Consider the following 14,969-nt stretch of genomic DNA (forward strand, 5'->3'; position numbering starts at 1 on the left):
AAAGAAGAAAAGAAAAAACAAGTGTTCTCTCTTTGTGAGGAGAACTCTTGTGCTTTACTCTCTTCACAACTTTCCTATACTATGTCATATAGCAGTGTTAGCTGTAGTCATCATGTTGTACATTACACCCATAGTACTTATTGTTTAACTGGAAGTTTGTATCTTTTGACCACCTTCCTTCATTTCTCCCTCCCCCCATCCTCTGCTTTTGGTAGCCACAAGTCTGATCTCTGTTTCTATGAGTTTAGTTTTTTGTTTGTTGTTATTGGGTTTTTTTTTTTAGATTCCATATATAAGTGAGATCATACAGTATTTGTCTTCCTCTGATTTATTTCACTTAGCATAATGCCTTCAAGGTCTAGCCATGTAGTCACAAATGGTAAGATTTCCTCTTTTTTATGGCTGAATAATATTCCATATGTGTATGGTATATATATACATATATATACCATAACTTTTTTATTCATTCATCTGTTGATGGACACTTAAGTTGTTTCCATGTCTTGACTATTGTAAATAATGCTGCTGTGAACATGAGGGTGCAGATATCTTTTTGAATTAAGTGTTTTTATTTCTTTGGATATATACGCAGAAGTGGAATTGCTGGATCCTGTGGTAGTTCTATTTTTAATTTTTTGAGGATCCTCCATACTGTTTTCCATAGTGACTGTACCAATTTACAATCCCACCAACAGTGCACAAAGTTATCTTTTCTCCACTTCCACAGCAGCATTTGTTATCTTTTGTCTTCTTGATGATGACCATTCTAATAGGAATACGGTGATACCTCATTGTGTTTTTAATTTTCAAGGAAATGAGATTTGATTTGGAGAAAATAAGAACAGCTATATAAATTGCTGTTTTATTTTTAAGACATTGCTTATATATGAAAAATATGTTATCTTTTCTTGCTCTTAGCCATTTTTTGTTAGTGTGATGTTAAATTGATTAGAATCTGGTGCCTTTGCAAATGATTAACCTCTTTATTTGGATTTGAGGCATGGAATCATGCAAGGGAATTATAAAAAGTTGCCATGTAAAGAACCCTGGGATGGAGTGGATAAAAAGTTTTTAAATCCTATACACTTTATTGCAGATGGGATGTTTCAACATCCCCCTTTGGGATATTGAAAAGAGCAACAGGATTGAAATAAAAATGTTATTATTGATAGTAGTAGTTTTGTTATTTTTCTTATTATTATTTGGATGCTGGAATGAGTGTTTAATTTGCTAGATTTTTAAGAAGAGTTACCTCTTTTAATTTTAGGATGTTGAATCCTATATTCATCGCTCTGGGCGCACAGGTAGAGCTGGCCGGACAGGGATTTGCATATGTTTTTATCAACCAAGAGAAAGAGGTCAATTAAGATATGTGGAACAAAAAGCAGTAAGTAGAGTTAAATTATTTCAGGCTTATTATCTGAATGGTGCCGTAGAAAAGAGATCTTTTTGTATTTGTTCTCACAATTAGATCGTTATAACGTTTCTCAGTTTAAGCTGTATTTGGATGTGAAGCATGTGGAGAGCTAAATTTATATTAGCTGCAAGACTTTGTTTTAATACAGCTTTTATTGTGAAGACAGAAGAGCTGACTTTCTCATTTTTCCCTTGAACTTCTCCCTTGATACTAAAATCAGAAGTGCATTGTGATTTCAGTACCTCTTACTCCAGTATTGTAAATGGATGAATGTGACATTGTCTTGGTGTAATAGTTAAGATTATGTCGAGTAATGGTACACTAACCAGTTTCTATAAGAAATTGCACATTTTTTGTGGTCTGGAGTTTTTGTGGTATTTCACATTTTTCCTATTTTTATGATGGGTGTTTTCATACACTATTTCATATACTTTGTAAAATGAGGATAATAAGAAAAAAGTTGATTGATATAAACAGCATCCTTTTCTTTTCTTTAAATCAGCTTTATTTTGCAACTGAAATTCCATGATTGTAACTAAGAGACAATTCAAAAACATTTTTTTTCTCTTTCTAGAATTTGTAATCGATGATTTATTAGAAAATCTTTTGATCTGCTAGAGCTTGGAAATCTTTAAGTCCAAGTAATGGAAATTCAACAAACTAGATTAATTTAGGAATTAATTGTAAAGACTTCCATTTTTCTTTACTGTAATTCTTTCATTTTCAGGGAATTACTTTTAAACGTGTAGGTGTTCCTTCTACAATGGATTTAGTTAAATCTAAAAGCATGGATGCCATCAGGTATGCTTTCTGACCTTGCTGAATGATTTTTTTTCTTTTGTATTAGGCTATACATCTTTAAGCTCTCCTAGTTCACATATCAGAAAATTTAATCACCAGTTTTACCAGCAGACATTTAATTATATTAAAATACGAAAACGTTTCTCTCTTTTCCCATTCATTCTCTTATCTTTAATTTTTCCCCTTTGTCTTGACCAAGAAATTTACTATTTTTAAACCATAGGTCTCTGGCTTGCGTTTCTTATGCTGCTGTTGATTTTTTCCGACCATCAGCTCAGAGACTGATAGAAGAGAAAGGGGCAGTGGATGCACTGGCTGCAGCATTAGCCCACATCTCTGGCGCATCAAGTTTTGAACCACGTTCTTTGATCACCTCCGATAAGGTAGAAGTCTGAGAAAATTGCATGTGGTTGAGAAGGATTAAAATTGAACCATAGATATCTCTCCATCTGGAGGGAAATATAGGACATCTTCACTTTGCACAGTACTTTGTTAACCGAAACTTGCATACCAGAACCTAGTCCTCATTTTGTTTGCCATGGAGCCATGCAAATCGAGAAGTAGACTCTGCAGCTAACACAACACCATAGCGAAGTAAGGATTGCTTGTATATGTGGAGGGTGTCTGTGTGTGTGTGTGTGTGTGTGTGTGTGTGTGTGTGCGTGCGTGTATGTGTGTTTAAAAAACACCATCTGATCTGTCCCCCTGCCAGTTCAGTATCAGATGTCAAAACAAACCATACCCAGAGCCATATATTCCCATTATAAAGGTATATTTTACTCTCTATAATTAGTAAGTAATCTGTGGGATGATACTTTAGCACTGACTGAGCAAATACCCTATCCCTAATAACCCACCAGATACTTCTCAAGAAAACATTTAAACCATACTTCTTAAGCAAATATGAAGATAGACTTTTAAAGCTAAGAAGTATGTCAGAGGTAATTTATTCCCAACTTTTATCTAATAAAGTATCCCTCTTTGGCATATGGGTCACCTATCCTCTGATTAAATATCTTAGCAACAGGGTGTTAGTGGTTTGATATTTCTTTTATGGTAAATATCATATAAAAATCCAGTCTTAACCATGAATGTCCTGTAGGGTCTTCCCTTGCTACCTCTCTGGCCACACCTCCTATCACTCTCCCCTTGCTTGTTTTCACTACCCTAACCTACTTGCTGATACTCAAACATAAACTTAATCCTACAAAAGGCCTTTACACTTATTTGTGCTGTTTTGAAGGTTCTTTCGTTTTAATAACCTTGGCTCTCTCCTTCACTTCATTCAGGTTTCTACTCAGATACCACTGTGTCAGAGAAGTCTTTCCTCATCACACTCTAAAATAGCTTACCCCTCCCTTTACTCTCTATTTTCATTTTCTTCCCCTGCTTTATTTTTTTTTATGATTCTTATTACTATCTGACATTATATATATTTCCTTATTTGTTTACTGTCTCCTCTCCCACCATTATCCAATGCCGCCATGCCAACCCCCTGCCACACACACACTAGAATGTAACCTCCATGAGACAAAGGACTATTTACTGCTGAATCTCTAGCACATAGAGCATCTCTGGCACATACATAGGGGGCACTCAAATATTTGTTGGGTGACTGCCTCCCTATATCTTCTTCATGTTGATCCTTTTGTTGTCCAGTGAAGTTCTACAGAACAAGTAATTTTTGCTTATGTAATAGTCCTTCAGAAGTTTAAAGAGGTTTATGTCCTCTTGTTTTTCCACTCAAAGCTAACTTTGATTCCTTCAGCATTTCCTTAATTGTTCACTACCTTATCTTTTCTGGGATGCTCTAGTTTGTTTAATTTCCTCTTAAAGAACAATGGTTAGAATTAAATGTAGTCTTTACAGCAATGTATAGAAGAATGGTACTTTCAATGATCTATAAACATTAGTCTTCTATTAATATAGTTTCAAAGAAGTTGTTTTCTCAGCAGTCATGTTATACTATTGGCTCATAAGAAGTACATGGTTAAGTCAAAAAGGGCTGTCAAGTTAGAATGTCATTGTCCTGCTGCTGCTGCTTTTTTCCGAAACATAATGTGACTTTTATTCCTTAAGGGGTTTGTGACCATGACTCTGGAAAGCCCAGAAGAAATACAGGATGTTAGCTGTGCTTGGAAAGAACTTAACAGAAAGCTGAGTAGTAATGCTGTGTCCCAAATTACCAGAATGTGCCTCCTAAAAGGAAATACGGTAGGCTTTTCTAGACAACTGCCGTACGATTATAAAGACTAGCAGATTCTTTTTTTTTTTTTGAAGCCTAATGGGATGTTCTCCATGTGTTTAGTATGTTTCCACTTGTAAATTTGGGGAGTTATTTAAGTAACCCATTCCTCTAGAAAGCTGAAAGTCATTCTGCTTAATTTGACTAATATCCGAGTTTTCTAAGTTTCTGCCTTTGTATACATATTACATGTGGTTGTGTGTGTTTATTTTCTAAGGTTAAGTAACTTATAATTGCAACAGCTAAACAGCTCTATTTTTTAGAAAATACACAATATTGGTTTTTAAGTGGCCTGCTATTGATTGATAATGAGGATAATAAAGTGAATTAAGTATTTTCATAGAATTATGAAATAGCAAAGTTAAGACCATCTGTAATATAAGTGACTGATTTCTTCTAATGGTTTTGAGAAAAGATGTTACATTTATTCATCTCACTTGACAACATAGGTTCATTCTAGTCTATAATTTATTAGCCCATTTATTGGAAATAGTTATCTTTCTCAAATTTAATACTACTTACCTTGAAAAAAGATCAGTGGCAAGTATGAGACAAATATGCACATGCAGAAAAATTGTAGAGGGCAAGGAAAATATACCAAGGTCCTTAGGGCAAAGCTATACTTGAATATTAAATTAACTTGCAACTTATCAGCAACCAAAACCAAAGAGGAAGCATCTTAGGTTACTTCATTCTCGGAATCTGATAAACATTTCAGCACTTTACGAGAGAAAGTTTCTGGCACTACATTTTTAAAGGAGTTTATTAGATGGGTCATTTTACAAGGGACATGGAACATTATAGTGTCTACAAAAACTTTTCTAGAGAATACTCTAGATTCTCAGTAGTAGTCAGTTCTTATTAGATACTGGTTTACTCTTAGATTTAGGAAGTACAATTAGCAGCCATTCTGTGTCATGCATTATTATATATTAGCTGGTTTAGTCCTATAGGCAATCATGGGACAAGCTTAATCTTTTTTTAGCTAATACAAGATTACAAGCAGATATTTTAAAAAATCACCTCATATGCATCTAAATAAAAATTTTTTCATTTTGCTTTTAGGGTGTTTGCTTTGATGTTCCCACAACTGAGTCAGAAAGGTTACAGGTATTTAAAATTTTTTTTAAAATAAATTATTTATTTTATTTTTGGCTGCCTTGGGTCTTCATTGCTGCACATGGGCTTTCTCTAGTTGCAGCGAGCGGGGGCTGCACTTTGTTGCAGTGCGTGGGCTTCTCATTGCAGTGGCTTCTCTTGTTGCAGAGCACGGGCTCGAGGGTGCGTGGGCTTTGGTAGTTGTGGCTCGCGGGCTTAGTTGCTCCACAGCATGTGGGATCTTCCCGGACAAGGGCTCGAACCGTGTCCCTTGCGTTGGCAGGCGGATTCTTAACCAGTGCGCCACCAGGGAAGCCTGGTACTTAAAAACTTTTGTCTGTTAAATAGTTAAGTATGTTTCTCTAAAAGATATGGATTAAAAATAACATAGTCATAATATCATTATGACATTGATTTAGGCTAAATGCCTAAATCATTTAATAATTCCTTAATAAAATAATAATAAATAATAAATATCCAGTCTGTATCATAACTTAAAACATTTAAAAATTATGAATAATTTCAAACGTGAAAAATTAGAATTGCATACTGAATCCTCATGTACCCAGCACCCACCTTCCACAGTTATCAACTCATGGCCAATTGTGTTTCATGTCTACTTCCATCCACTTCCCCACTCTCTCCTGTATTCTTTTGAAACAAATTCTAGGAAGTCTGTCATTTCAACCATAAATATTTCTATATACCTAAAATATTAAAAACACTTTCCAAAAACACAATCGTAATACCATAACTAAATTCCCCAAAATAATAATTCCTCAATATTATCCAATTTTCTGTTTAAATTTTCCCTTTGTCTCCTACATATTTTTAAATATAAGGTCCATAAGGTTCATACATTGTAATTTTATGTTTGTCTCGTTTACTTTATAGGTTCTCCTTCCTTTCTCTCTTTCTTTAAAAAAATTTTCCTTGTATTTTATCTGTTGAAGAAAGAGATTGTCCACTAGATTCCTACACTGTGGAATTTGTCTATTACATCCCGGTACATATTTATATACATATTTTGAAACAAGAATGGGATTATTTGTTTTTAAAGTCTTTTTACAATTCAGAATATATTGTAAACACATTTCTTTGTCAACTGTACAAGTTACTTGTTTTTATTGGCTCCCTGGCAATTTGCCACCTGGTGGCCAACTTAATCACATGTCCTAATTTTATGACATTTAGATTATTTCTAATACTAATATTCCGTTATAAACAGGTCAGCCTTAAATGTTGGCATTTAGGGTCAGCCTTAAATGTTGAGCAGAGCTAACTCTTTATGCATTGCCAATGTTTGTCTCTTAAGATGAACTTTTTAAGATGTCCTGCTTGGCCGAAAGGTGTGTGTATTTTTAGGGCTTTGGTCTATGTTGCCACCAGTGGTGTAATGGTGGCTCTTGTCTCTGCTCACCTCTTACCTGTAAGGTATTTTAATATTAACTTGCCTTGGCAACTCATGATCACAATGAAAAACAGTTAATGTAGCAGGATATGACATACCGATGCTCTTATGAGCTACAATGATTTTTTTTTTTTTTTTTTGCGCGGGCCCTCTCACCGTTGCGGCCTCTCCCTCTGCGGAGCCACCAAGCTCCAGATGCTCAGGCTCAGCAGGCCGTGGAACCACAGGCCCAGCCGCTCTGAGGCATGTGGGATCCTCCCAGACCGGGGCATGAAACCCCACATCCCCTGCATTGGCAGGCGGACTCCCAACCACTACACCACCAGGGAAGCCCCTGCGATGATTTTTATATATTGAGTTGTTTACCCAATACCAAATTGTTTCCAATGGCTACATTTTTTAGTCCCTGGCTGGTGTTGACAGATTTTTAATCTCAGCTCACACTCCTTGCTTCTGTCAATGTATCTGCTGAAAGCAATGTACTACTTATTAATGACTTATTCGTTTTGTGCTGAGAAACTGGTGCTCTCTTTTAGAATGTATAAACTGAGTAGGAATTTAGAGTCCCAAATCAGCCTGAAAATTTCTCCTGAGACTAAAACTTAACTTTTAGAAACTTTTTTTTTGGTGGGGGGGGGGCACTGGGGCGGGGAACCAAGCTTTGTATTGTTATGTTAAATTTGAGATTTAAATTTTAACAGGATCGATTTTTTTCATTTTTAATGAAATTTATTTTCTTTCTAATTTTACAAGCAGTACATGTTTATCGCACACAACTAGAAAACACATGGAGAATAAAGTAAAAAATAACAAGCGCTCCATAATCCTCACCCCCCAGAGATAACCACTGTTAGCATTTTGAAGAATTTCCTCCCATTGTCTGCATTTTTAAAAAATTGAAGTATAATTGACCTACAAAACTGTGTTAGTACCAGGTATACAATATAGTGATTCAATATTTCTATATATTACAAAATGATCGCTGTGATAAGTCTAGTTACTGTCACCGTTCAAAGATAATACAATGTAATTGACTGTGTTCCCCATGCTGTACATCTCATCCTTGTGATTCATTTATTTTGTAACTGGAAGTTTGTACCTCTTGATCTCTCTTACGTGTTTCACTTACCCCCCACCTCCCTCTCCTCTGGCAGCCACGTGTTTGTTCTCTGTATCTGAGTCTGTTTCTGTTTTGTTTGTTCATAAAACTTAGAACTTTAGTTGAATGAGCTTTGAATATGTTTTTGTTTCTGGTCTTTCAGTTTTGTTCTAGATACTTTGAACTTAATGGCTAGATGGCCTTTAGCTAATGGATATGAAAAGAGTCTCATATTCACGTGTTTGCTTATGGTTTCTATTTTGCATTTATATTAATCCTGTAAATTATCCCAACAGGCAGAATGGCATGATTCAGACTGGGTACTCTCAGTGCCAGCCAAGTTGCCTGAAATTGAAGAATATTATGATGGAAGCACATCTTCTAATTCCAGACAGAGGAGTGGCTGGTCAAGTGGCCGTTCAGGCCGGTCGGGCCGGTCAGGTGGTCGATCTGGTGGCCGGTCAGGTAGACAGAGTCGACAGGGGAGTCGGTCAGGAAGTCGACAAGATGGTAGAAGACGAAGTGGGAACAGAAATCGGTCAAGAAGCGGGGGCCGCAAACGGAGTTTTGACTGGGATAGTTAATCTACCAGTGTGAGCTTGCCTATTTCTGCCTAATCATGTACATTATCCACCAAAAATTAGGTCATCATAGTTGAGGTCTGTGTCTGCTTTTGGCAAAGAAGTTGGTTGTATTTTTTTAAAAAGTATTTCACAAGAATGGTTGTAAACAAATCTACTTATCCAGTTATACCTTTGAATAAAAAAACCTCCTTTTATTGTCTCTTTTCACTGTGCATTAAGGATTTTCTCAGTGTAATCTTTTAAAATTTCTTCTAAAATGTGGCAGTTAAGTCAATTTTAAGGTTACTTGCATTCTGCAAAATGTGGTGTGTCTGTATTCAGATCACTTCTTCCATAGGATATACGGTAGAAAATAAGAAATCCCTTCTACATTAAAGGGCTGTATAGATTGGTGACATGATTGGTTAGATGTAACATTTTAAATTTTAGATAAAGTTAATTAAAAGGTGTGCAAGCAGCGCATACTCCATAATTTATTCAACAGGTATTGGTTGAATGTCTTCTATGTGCCCATCACTATCCTAGTCCCTAGGGACATAGTAGTGAATAAGGCATGGTCACTATCTTCAAGGAACTTACAGTCTAAAGAAGCAATTATGGTTGAGATTAACACCTAATATTTAGGATGAAAGTAGGTATGGAATGCTAAGGATCTAGTTGGGGTGCACCTCACCAACCTTAGGAGTCAGGCTTTTAGAAGAAGTGATACCCAAAAGGAGATGTAAAGCAGAAGTATAAGTTGATCTAGCCAGTTTAGAAGGGAGAGAGGGTTTGCAGTCAGAACAGTACAAGCACACCTTGCTTTATTCCATTTCGCAGATACTGTATATTTTACAAATGGAAGATTTGTGGCAATCCTGTGTTGAACAAGTCTATTGGTCCCATTTTTCTGACAGCATTATTTTTTAATTAAGGTATGTGCATTGTTCTTTTAGAGATAATGCTATTATACACTTAATAGACTCTGGTATTGTGTAAACATAACTTTTATATGCACTGGGAAACCAGAAAATTTGTGTGACTCACTTTATTGCAGTATTTGCTTTATTGTGGTGGTCTGGAACTGAACCTGTAATATTTCCAAGGGATGCCTGTATATGCAGAGGCCCAGAGGCAAAGAATAGCACTGTAAGTCTGAGGATCTCCAAATAGTTCAGTATGGCATGCATGTGATAGAGGACAGGAATAAGAGAAGGAATTAGGGACCAGACTTTAAAGGTCCTATGTGCATTTTTAAGGGGTTGAAATGTTTTCTTGAAGGCAATGGGGAATCATTAAAGAATTTACAGTAAGGAGTAACATGATGAGATTTGTGTTTTAGAAAGATTACTGAGGAGGTTGGATTGCAGAAGGGCCAGACTGGAGACTAGTAGCCCTCTTAAGATGCTGTCAGGGTAATCCAAGGTAGAGGTGATGGTGGTCTGCACTAATGATAGGTAACATATTTTGAGTAGTGAGAACTGAGGCACTTGAGAAGTTGTTGCTTGTGTAGAATCACACAGCTGGATAATATATAGTGGAGTGAGGATTTGAACCAAGTGTAGCTTCTGAACCAGTGCTCTTAACCACTGTGCTAGATAGTGGCAATGGACTTTGAGGAACATGGATAGATTTCAGAGATTTTTAGGAAATGGAATTGTTAGGACTTAGTGCTTTGAATTGGAAGATAAGAGAGGCAGAAGAATAAAACCTAGGCTTTGTCACTGAGATAGGTACTAGAACAAAGCAAGAAGAGTTATGTGGGGAGAGAGTGGGAATATGATTAGTTCAGGATTAGATGTATTTTAATATTGAGTAGTCCATGAGATATAGCAGAGGAGATAAACAGTAGGCAGTTGGATTTATAGGTCTGAAGCAGGAGAGAGATCTGTTCTAAAGATTTGGAAATAATAACCAAAAAATGGTAATTGTAGTTAAGTTAGTAGACGAGATGATCCAGGGAAAGTATAGTAAGGTAAGAGGGCTGAAAAGAACCCAGAGGCACACCAACATACTTAACTGCATAGCAGAGGAAAGGGGATCCCACTGAGAAGGGATGACAACAAGAGGGCATAAAGCCCAGAAGTACAAGGCTTTCAAAGGAACCGGAAGACAAGTCTGAAATGGCCCTTGGATTTGGCAAAAAGACATTGACATGGGGAGCAACCATATATATATATTTTTTTAATTTATTTATTTATCTTTGGCTGTATTAGGTCTTCGTTTCTGTGCGAGGGCTTTCTCTAGTTGTGGCGAGCGGGGGCCACTCTTCATCACGGTGCGTGGGCCTCTCACTATCGCGGCCTCTCTTGTTGCGGAGCACAAGCTCCAGAGGCGCAGGCTCAGTAGTTGTGGCTCATGGGCCCAGTTGCTCCGCGGTATGTGGGATCTTCCCAGACCAGGGCTCGAACCCGTGTCCCCTGCATTGGCAGGCAGACTCTCAATCACTGCGCCACCAGGGAAACCCCGGGAGCAACCATATTAATAGAGTATTGAGAGTAGAAGCTATTTAACTGTGGCTTAAGCAGGAAATGGGAGATAAAGCAGTAGGGACAACAAACATGAACACGTCTTCCAGAAATTTGGCTGTGAATTCAAGGGAAGAATAAGCTAAAGCTGGACGTAGAAGAAAGGATATGAAATTGCAGTGAGAATTTTGTGTTGGTGGGGTGGAGAGATGAGGGAAATCGGAGCATCGTGAAATACTAATATGGGAGGGAGCCAGAAAGGAGGCAGGAGGAGACAGAATGAATGTATGATGGAGCAAAATCCCTATGAGGACCCAGACGGATGAGCTCAAGCACACTCTGGAGATTTTAGCCTTAGATGGTAGAAGCACATCTCTAACATTTTGTCAGAGGAAAGTATGATTATCATGTAGGTGTTTGCAGGTATTAAGGTAAAAAGTTGAGGGAGTGCCTGCCTGATGTCTTCTGTTTTTTTTTTCCCTGTGGTATTTTTGCATGGTCATCCACTGAAGGTGAAGAGGGAAGTAGTACGCTAGGAGATTTGAGGAAAGTGGAGAAATGCTCAGGTATTGACTACAGAACATGATGAAGAATTCCTCAGGCAAACTAGGGGTCACAGCTGAGGTGAGAGACTGAATTTGTAGTGGCATTAGTCAGAGTGATTATGTGATTTCCTATGACAACACTCAGCATCGAGTTGTAGGAGTGGAGATGGGAGACGATTGAGGATTGGGGTTTTGCTCTGTAAGATGAAAGGATGACAAGGTGAAGATGTTAAGGACTCAGCAAAAGTGATTAGAGTAATGGTCCAAGGAGTCTAGACTGCTTAGGGATTGAAGTGGAGATGGGGTTGATAGCAGGGAGGACGTAGAAGGGGCATGGGAGTGAAGGTCAGTGAGGGTTGACTGAATTTGAGATTTCAAGAGTGGAGCAGCTGAGAAGACAATTGCGGAGTATGGTGGTAGGCCTGTTGGGGGCAAAGGTTATTTCAGTTGAGGTGGTCAAAGAACTGAGAAGCCAGTGTTATGTGGATGGTTTTCATGGACAGTGAAATCCTCTCGAATGAAGACAAACAAGGACTGAGGAGGGAGAGGAAGACTAACCCAGGTGCCAAAATACCAGGAAGTGGTGGAGGTTGGTAAATTACCTGAATTAGCAGGGGGGAAAGGTGAGATTACCACAGATTTTCAAAGGGACCAGGGCGTTTATGTGAAAGTCAAGGAGTAATAATTAGGAAGCTTTGAGGAAGAGAGGAGGACACCAGTGTACATTGAATGTGAGGGAATAAGCAACATATGTATGAGAAAGCTATATGGGAGTATTTTCCAGTAAGAGCCAGATTTTAGTTAAACCAAGGAGGGAAGAAGGACTCTCAGTGCTGGATTGAGAAAGGGGAAAGTTTTGATTATAGGCAGTGGGATTCCAGATAGCTATGACTGGGAGGAGGGGATCTCAGTTGCCTCTGCATCTGAGTAAGTGTGAGTTCTGTATTTATACCCAAGATGGAATAGGGGCTCCATTCCTACTGAGGTGCTTGGTTCATCAGCCCCTACTGCAGGTGCTGTGTACCTACGAGGTGCCAGGCACTATGTTTGGGATATAAAAGTGAATAAGGAGTTCTCAGTCTCTGCCCTTGAGAGCTCAGAATCTAGTGAAATAGATGGACACATAAACCTGGGTCCATGGCAGTGACTAAGTGTGATGATTTGAGAGCTCTGAACAAGGAAGCCTAGCTCAGCCCAGGAATGCGGGTGGGAGTTCAGAGAAAGCTTTTGGGCCATGATGACTGAACGTGAATTAAGTGAGGTGAAAGAGACGGAAGTGGGAACGTGCATCCAGGCAAAGGCACAGAATAGCTAATAAAACACAGCCTATGTATAGCGAACTGTAAGTAGCTCTTGTTGCCAGGATCTTAACTATGAGGAAAGCAGTGGTGAGAACACGACAAGTGTCATATCTTGTTGTGTGTGTGTGTTTTTTTTTAAGTGTCATATCTTGGAAGGCTTCATAGGCCTTCTTTTGGACAGCCACTGAAGGGTTTCAGGGAGGAGAGTGAAAAAGATAAGCATGTATGCAAATGCCAGCAAGGGGGAGGATGGATTTAAGGGGTCCTCCTGCTAAAGGCTGGCTTCCCTATTAGCAAGGAAAGGGGGACAGATCCTAAGAAGATAAAATACCTTTCCATGTCTCCTGAAAGAAGGAGGGGGCAGGGCAAATTCCTCACCAAATTCTCAGCTTTGGGCTGCATTCAGCCACTTATATTTACTCTGCTCCTTCTTCACAGAGCCCAGCAACTTCATGGCTCCACTTTTTGGCTATTCAGAGCCTTCTGTTTAGTACTCTGTACCCTAATGTTGTGGTCCCTTAATATCTACTTGAACTTGAATCTATTACCCTGATCTTCAGCTTTTGAATTTGTAAATAACATGTTTTATTCCCTTCAGCATTATAAATCTGAATAATAAGTTCACATTTAGGTGTGAATGTCTGAGAGCCTTCTCTCACATTATTTTTGTTTTGTATAATTTGGGAGTAGTGCTTAATAGTCATTTTTAAAAAACTATATTCCTTTTCTTTTTAACAATTTTTAAATTATTTATTTATTTTTGGCTGCGTTGGGTCTTTGTTGCTGAGCGCGGGCTTTCTCTAGTTATGGCGAGCAAGGGCTACTCTTCGTTGGGGTGTGCGGGCTTCTCATTGCAGTGGCTTCTCGTTGCGGAGCACGGGCTCTAGGCGCGCAGGCTTCAGTAGTTGTGGCTCACGGGCTCTAGAGCGCAGGCTCAGTAATTGTGGCGCATGGGCTTAGTTGCTCCGCGGCATGTCGGATCTTCCAGGACCAGGGATCGAACCCATGTCCCCTGCATTGGCAGGCGGATTCTTAACCACTGCGCCACTGGGGAAGTCCCAAAACTATACTCCTTTTAAAAAATATTATAATAGTAATATATGTCCATTGTTGAAAATTTGAAAAAATAGAGAAGCAAATGGAAGAAAATTAAAACCACCTATAATACGTCTCTCAAGAGATAATTACTGCTAACATTTTGTGGTATAGACTTTTGAATTCACTGTGTGTGTATACAAACTTTTTGAAATAGAAATTCTCCCAATTTTATGAAAACATTACATCATCTACATCAGAGGAAACTGGTCTGGCAGAATCAATATTCAAGAAGTACTTCCCGTTTCCTATCAAATGGATATAAGACCCATATATTCTACTTGTTACTGAATTTTGTACTGATGATTAGATTAAATACAGTAATTTGGCCACCTTTGAGCCAGAAAGGGCCTTTCGCATGTTTCCTCTTGGAATTTTAGCCTTGTGCCTATGTGCAGGTATGTTACAAAGGAATTTATATACTTTATAAGCCTTGACAAAAAAGTAGCATTTTGGGCTTACTCTGTTGCTGAACATCTGTTGGTAATAAAAATGTCCCCGGGGCTTCCCTGGTGGCGCAGTGGTTGAGAGTCGGTCTGCCTATGCAGGGGACACGGGTTCGTGCCCCGGTACGGGAGGATACCACATGCTGTGGAGCGGCATGTGAGCCACGGCCACTGAGCCTGCGCGTCCGGAGCCTGTGCTCCTTAACAGGAGAGGCCACAACAGTGAGAGGCCCGCGTACCCAAAAAAAAAAAAAAAAAAAAAAATGTGCAGCAAAAACTAATCTTATGAAATACAGAAATAGAACTTCCAGCATTTTCCTTTGTCATAAAATGATTACATTTTGAATTGTCTTTCTAAAAGCCTTGACGTACCTATGAGGTTTTTTTTTCCCATGGTTTTATTTTATTTTTTTATTGAAGTATAGTTGATTTACAGTGTTGTGTTAGTTTAGGTTAGTGATTCAGTTATACATCTCTATG

General features: G+C 38.3%; 1 protein-coding gene across 1 annotated transcript in view; it reads left to right on the forward strand.

Moving 5' to 3' along the window:
- The window catches only part of DDX50 (DExD-box helicase 50), a 32,563-nt gene extending 23,701 nt beyond the window's left edge, over positions 1-8,862 (forward strand). The window contains exons 10-15 of the mRNA XM_032609062.1: positions 1,268-1,387; positions 2,145-2,218; positions 2,442-2,601; positions 4,298-4,432; positions 5,529-5,573; positions 8,368-8,862. Coding sequence (XP_032464953.1) covers positions 1,268-1,387; positions 2,145-2,218; positions 2,442-2,601; positions 4,298-4,432; positions 5,529-5,573; positions 8,368-8,655 — 822 coding nt within the window. The 3' untranslated portion in view covers positions 8,656-8,862. The remainder of the gene's footprint in view (positions 1-1,267; positions 1,388-2,144; positions 2,219-2,441; positions 2,602-4,297; positions 4,433-5,528; positions 5,574-8,367) is intronic.
- The last annotated feature ends 6,107 nt before the right edge of the window (positions 8,863-14,969 follow it).

The sequence above is a fragment of the Phocoena sinus genome, chromosome 16, assembly GCF_008692025.1.
Source record: "Phocoena sinus isolate mPhoSin1 chromosome 16, mPhoSin1.pri, whole genome shotgun sequence".
NCBI classification, from domain to species: Eukaryota; Metazoa; Chordata; class Mammalia; order Artiodactyla; family Phocoenidae; genus Phocoena; species Phocoena sinus.